At 46.6% G+C, this 6,742-nt stretch overlaps 1 protein-coding gene across 1 annotated transcript; it reads left to right on the top strand.

Annotated features, from left to right (window-relative positions):
- The first annotated feature begins 999 nt into the window (after positions 1 to 999).
- Positions 1,000 to 2,168, top strand: LOC109744935 (germin-like protein 8-11). The gene is made up of 2 exons (XM_040397805.3): positions 1,000 to 1,242; positions 1,446 to 2,168. The coding sequence occupies exons 1-2, from the start codon at positions 1,059 to 1,061 to the stop codon at positions 2,012 to 2,014; spliced, it is 753 nt and encodes a 250-aa protein (XP_040253739.1). The 5' UTR covers positions 1,000 to 1,058; the 3' UTR covers positions 2,015 to 2,168.
- The last annotated feature ends 4,574 nt before the right edge of the window (positions 2,169 to 6,742 follow it).

Genomic DNA, 6,742 nt, shown 5'->3' with positions numbered 1-6,742 from the left:
ATGTACTCCTTCCGTAAGCAAATATAAGAGTGTCTAGATCACTACTTTAGTGATCTGAAAGCTCTTATATTTCTTTACAGAGGGAGTACTATTTCAATAGCAAAAGAAGCAAGTGAGGTGTGGTGCCACGAACCTAGTCAGGAAGGCTAACCAGATTGTTAGATTTATACACTGAACTGGTCATGCATGATAAAACTCTTCGCAAGAAGATGTTAACTAGTCTTGCTAAGATCATATGGAAACTTCCTGCTCTCCATCGTCATGGCATTTGTATCAGCTCTCCTTTTGTTTGGTCACTTCGTCCATTAATGTCGTCGCTTCTTACTGCAAGTACTCAACTACTTCGAGAGATATCTGACCAAGTAAATATCCGACTGACATGACGATAACGTATAGGGGCTGCTACAAATCCGCTAACAACTCTGTCGCCCTATGTTACTGGATTTCATGAAAAATCTATTGGCAAATATATAATTTCATAGTTTGAAAAGGTAGATTGCACACATGATTCTGTATCAACTACTGAAAAGAACAGGGGTAGTAGTCATGCGCCCATGAGTCAAGCCTACGCGTGAGTAGGTGACTTCATCTATGTCGGCATCGAGCTAGAAAACGATTGATTGCCTTACATGACTTGGCTCCTCAACTGCTCTTTGACTGGTTTCGTCCGCACCCGTTCCGACTATGACCAAGTATATGATATCTAATTAAACTAGTGCCGGATGTTTCTTGTCTTAAAAATCTTTTCCTTAATAGTGATGGGTGGTGAATTTTCCTGGAATCGACCCTGCATGCATTGTGGTGACTCGGGTGAGATGGAGAAACATTCATAATTACTAGTCAGCCGTACACATCACCATATAATAGCTTTATATGGCTGTATACGCTGCATTGCTTCTTTGAAGGGAAAACGTGTCTTAAATGGGCGTATATGCAGTAGTTTAATTAGCAGCAAGAGACCAGTTCAATTGGTTGGTTGGTTTCACTTGACTAAGTCTATAATTGCTAACGATTTCAGGCGCTGCTCGCTGCACCTATATAAACTCATACATCCCTGCATGTTCAAACCATCACTCACGCCACAATCACAAACAGAAACACAGGAGAGAGAAAAAGATCAGATGGCATCATCCTCTTCCTTCCTTCTCCTTGCTGTTCTTCTTGCGTTGGTCTCATGGCAGGCCACTGCCTCCGATCCTAGCCCCCTCCAGGACTTTTGTGTCGCCGACATGAATTCACCAGGTACTATCCGGTTTCTCATCACGTTCTCACCAAATAAATTTGTTGAAATGAATTTGTAGAAATTATATGCAAGTCGAAACAACTTTGTAAGACCTAAGCTTACACCAAATACATATGTTGAAATGAATTTCTGAAAATTATATGCATGTTCAAACTACTTTGTAAGACCTAAGCTTACATTATAAATCTTTTCTATGCACCAGTACGTGTCAATGGGTTTGTTTGCAAGAACCCAATGGAGGTCAACGCTGATGACTTCTTCAAGGCAGCCGCCCTCGACAAGCCTAGGGTGACCAACAAGGTTGGATCCAACGTCACTTTGATCAACGTCATGCAGATTGCTGGACTCAACACCCTCGGCATCTCAATTGCGCGCATCGACTATGCTCCCTTGGGTCAAAACCCACCACATACGCACCCTCGCGCCACTGAGATCCTCACGGTGCTCGAGGGGACACTGTACGTTGGCTTTGTCACATCGAACCAGCCCGCCCCAAACAGAAACAAGTTCCTCTCGAAGGTGCTCAACAAAGGTGATGTGTTCGTCTTCCCCGTGGGGCTCATCCACTTCCAATTCAACCCCAACCCCCACAAGCCCGCAGTTGCAATTGCCGCGCTCAGCAGCCAGAACCCAGGGGCTATCACAATTGCCAATGCGGTGTTTGGGTCAGACCCACAAATATCCGATGATGTTCTTGCCAAGGCGTTTCAGGTGGAAAAGAATACAATAGACTGGCTCCAGGCTCAGTTCTGGGAGAACAACCACAACTAAGTGAAACGTTGGCTGATTACATGGAGGACCAGTGCGCAAATTAGGGACATGTTTGAGTTTGTAGATATGCATCCTAATCTATAAAATAAATGGAGCATATGTGATCCCATTGTTGTGTCTGTAATGAGTGAATTTATTTCTACCTTCTGAATAATTGACAATATCATTTTTTTATCACACTGATATGATCTCATATGCTTTTTTGGTTCTAATGTTTCGTATTTCTCATTAAAAAATCAATATTTTGGGTTCTTTTGCCCTTGTTCCGAAACAAGAGATGATTAGGTCAAAAAAGGAAACAATACACGGTTATCTGGTAATCCAGTATATGTTTGATGCTAGGGTTGAACACCTAGGATTATGTTGCAATACATGCGAAGTATGCGATGGTTGGAGCCCGATTGTGCTCAGGATTTAAATGTGAAGTTGAATGTGCAAAAGTAGCTTCCTGGAGTCGTTGTTATGCTCTCTTGCTTTCTGGTGTATGCTATAAGAAATTTGCGGTTCCTGCTTGTAATATTTTAGCTTCCTTTTGGTTCAAAACTCTTGTAAGTTCAATTGATGGTTGCTTTAATGGAAATTTGATGAGGTGGATCGTTTTATCAAAATACTTATGAGCATTATTTTTGTTTTTCTTAAGTTGACAACTAAAAATAAGATTTTTACTAAGTTTTAGAAACTGGACACACCAGAGACCAGATTCCAAAAATTTGCTCCAACATACATATAGAAAACAGGCAAAAATATACAAAAGAAAAGATTATTACCTAACCCCCCCGAAATGAATATTATTTGAGTTGTTTCTTTGTAACAAGCCTGTCATAGAAGCATTTTATCACAAAACGGACTTCGGCCGCTTGGCTGAACGATATATGGTGTCGAGGAAATCCAAATACAAGATGATCAAAGAAAGCATGGAAAACCAAGCCAAACACGCTAACAAGCACAGGAAGTGCCCAATTAGACGCCTCCAGCACGCGGCCGAGAGGAAGCACATGAGAGGCTGGACCACCTAAAGACTCAACCAGGACCGACGACGACATTCAACCACATGCCACCTAGAAGAAAACACTGGACTTCGTCACATCGACACCACCCAACTGCTGTTAGAGAGAACCATCTGCCTAAACCAAGGAGCGTTGACCCTACCAGCGAGCAGAGATGATGAAAGGAGGATATTTCTGCATGTACAAGATAGGTGCAAGCAATATGGTGAGTCACCAAATTTGAGGTTGGTTCGATTGGATTGCCATACCATTCTGAACACGCCACTGCGACTGAAAGGCGACTACACTCACCGATGACGAACCCAAGAGGGTTATGACGCACTGCCACCACCACCGCATCCGTCGGGGGGTGGGGGGGACAAAGGTTTTCAGCCTGAGCTAGGAGGGCGGGAGAACAATGGCGACGACCCCAAGAGGTGCGTGACTACCAAGACATCGCCCCCAACAGCATTGAGGCGCCGAACTTTCGCTTGGACCGCCCCACACCCTTGCCAGACGTCCAACCTGCCATCCAGGGCCATCGCCTCAACATATGACACACCAAACCAATGCCTCGCCACCAAGTTTTAGGTACGGGGTCACAGGAGAAAGACATCAAACCATAGTGAGGCTCGAGCTGGCCCAAGTCCACGACCATGACCATATCCGGTCGGGCCTAAGACCGCCAACAAACCCACCTGACCATTCCGGGTAGGGGCATGGAGTACCTCACCTGCGGTGGAACCTCACCCATCAGAGGCTATGGGCAACCACATCCCGTCTGACCGCAATCACCCCTCACAGGTCGACGATCACGATGCTGCCTGATCTGGGAGAGCACCGGCACCAGGCAGAAGTCCCTGATCCACGCACGAACCAAGTGAACCATGACACCACTAGACATGCCACGAAATCTTAGGTCAGAGGCCCACATCCGGAGGCAGGGGATAGCAGTGGTGGTGGTGTGAGGTTCTAGGGTTAGCCCACAGAGACCAGGGGTGGAGCGGAGAGAAGGGACATCCCACTGCCGCCTGCCATCGCTCGGGGCTTTGCTCTATGTGGTGCCGATGGATGGCTACCAGGGAGGTGGAGAGTGTGTAGGTCTAGGGCGGGTGGAGGAGATAGGCACTCATGTCGTCCACCAGGATGATGTTGGGGCCTGTATTCTTATTTCTGGATGCATTTTATTTGTATGAGGGAAACATCTTTTCTGTATCAAAATGACACACACACACACTGTTGGGGAACGTAGCAATAATTCAAAATTTTCTACGCATCACCAAGATCAATCTATGGAGTCATCTAGCAATGAGAGAGAGGAGTGCATCTACATACCCTTGTAGATCGCGAGCGGAAGCGTTCAAGAGAACGGGGTTGATGGAGTCGTACTCGTCGTGATCCAAATCAACGATGATCCTAGCGCCGAACGAACGGCACCTCCGCGTTCAACACACGTATGGAGCAGCGACGTCTCCTCCTTCTTGATCCAGCAAGGGGGGAGGAGAGGTTGATGGAGATCCAGCAGCACGACGACGTGGTGGTGGAAGTAGCGGGATCCCGGCAGGCTTCGCCAAGCGCAAGCGGGGAGGAAGAGGTGTCACGGGAGGGAGAGGGAGGCGCCAGGGCTTAGGTTGTTGCTGCCCTCCCTCCCCCCACTATATATAGGGCCAAGGGAGAGAGGGGGGGGGGCGCAGCCTTGGCCCTTCCTCCAAGGAAGGGTGCGGCCAGGGAGGAGTCCTTCCTCCCCAAGGCACCTCGGAGGTGCCTTCCCCCTTTAGGACTCTCCGTTTTTCTTATCTCTTGGCGCATGGGCCTCTTGGGGCTGCTGCCCTTGGCCCATATAGGCCAAGGCGCACCCCCTACAGTCCATGTGGCCCCCCCGGGGCTGGTGGACCCCCTTGGTGGACCCCCGGACCCCTTTCGGCACTCCCGGTACAATACCGATAAAGTGCGAAACTTTTCCGGCGACCAAAACAAGACTTCCCATATATAAATCTTTACCTCCAGACCATTCCGGAACTCCTCGTGACGTCCGGGATCTCATCCGGGACTCCGAACAACTTTCGGGTTACCGCATACTAATATCTCTACAACCCTAGCGTCACCGAACCTTAAGTGTGTAGACCCTACGGGTTCGGGAGACATGCAGACATGACCGAGACGACTCTCCGGTCAATAACCAACAGCGGGATCTGGATACCCATGTTGGCTCCCACTGCTCCTCGATGATCTCATCGTATGAACCACGATGTCGAGGATTCAATCAATCCCGTATGCAATTCCCTTTGTCTATCGGTATGGTACTTGCCCGAGATTCGATCGTCGGTATCCCGATACCTTGTTCAATCTCGTTACCGGCAAGTCTCTTTACTCGTTCCGTAACTCACATCATCCCGTGATCAACTCCTTGGTCACATTGTGCACATTATGATGATGTCCTACCGAGTGGGCCCAGAGATACCTCTCCGTTTACACGGAGTGACAAATCCCAGTCTCGATTCGTGCCAACCCAACAGACACTTTCGGAGATACCTGTAGTGCACCTTTATAGCCACCCAGGTACGTTGTGACATTTGGTACACCCAAAGCATTCCTACGGTATCCGGGAGTTGCACAATCTCATGGTCTAAGGAAGTTACTTGACATTAGAAAAGCTCTGAGCAAACGAACTACATGATCTTGTGCTAGGCTTAGGATTGGGTCTTGTCCATCACATCATTCTCCTAATGGTGTGATCCCGTTATCAACGACATCCAATGTCCATGGTCAGGAAACCGTAACCATCTATTGATCAACGAGCTAGTCTCCTAGAGGCTTACTAGGGACATGGTGTTTTCTATGTATCCACACATGTATATGAGTTTCCTATCAATACAATTCTAGCATGGATAATAAACGATTATCATGAACAAGGAAATATAATAATAACCTATTTATTATTGCCTCTAGGGCATATTTCCAACAGTCTCCCACTTGCACTAGAGTCAATAATCTAGTTCACATCACCATGTGATTAACACTCATAGGTCACATCACCATGTGACCAACATCCAAAGAGTTTACTAGAGTCAACAATCTAGTTCACATCACTATGTGATTAACACTCAGTGAGTTCTGGTTTGATCATGTTATGCCTGTGAGAGAGGTTATTAGTCAACGGGTCTGAACCTTTCAGATCCGTGTGTGCTTTACGAATATCTATGTCATCTTGTGGATGCTACCACGCGCTATTTGGAGCCATTTCAAATAATTGCTCTACTATACGAATCCGGTTTACTACTCAGAGTCATCCGGATTAGTGTCAAAGTTCGCATCGACGTAACCCTTTATGACGAACTCCTTTTCACCTCCATAATCGAGAAAATTCCTTAGTCCACTAGATACTAAGGATAAATTCGACCGCTGTCATGTGATCCATTCCCAGATCACTATTGTACCCCTTGACCAACTCATGGCAAGGCACATTACGTGTGCGGTACACAGCATAACATACTGTAGAGCCTACGTCTAAAGCATATGGGACGACCTTCGTCCTTTCTCTCTCTTCTGCTGTGGTCAGGTCTTGAGTCTTACTCAATACTCACACCTTGTAACACAGCCAAGAACTCCTTCTTTGCTGATCTATTTTGAACTCTTTCAAAATCATGTCAAGGTGTGTGTTCTTTGAAAGTATCATCGGGCGTCTTGATCTATCTCTATAGATCTTGATGCCCATTATGTAAGCAGCTTTATACAGGTCTTC

Source organism: Aegilops tauschii, chromosome 4, assembly GCF_002575655.3.
Source record: "Aegilops tauschii subsp. strangulata cultivar AL8/78 chromosome 4, Aet v6.0, whole genome shotgun sequence".
NCBI lineage: Eukaryota > Viridiplantae > Streptophyta > Magnoliopsida > Poales > Poaceae > Aegilops > Aegilops tauschii.
The sequence above is the reverse complement of the archived record's forward strand: the minus strand, read 5'-3'. Positions and strand labels throughout refer to the sequence as shown.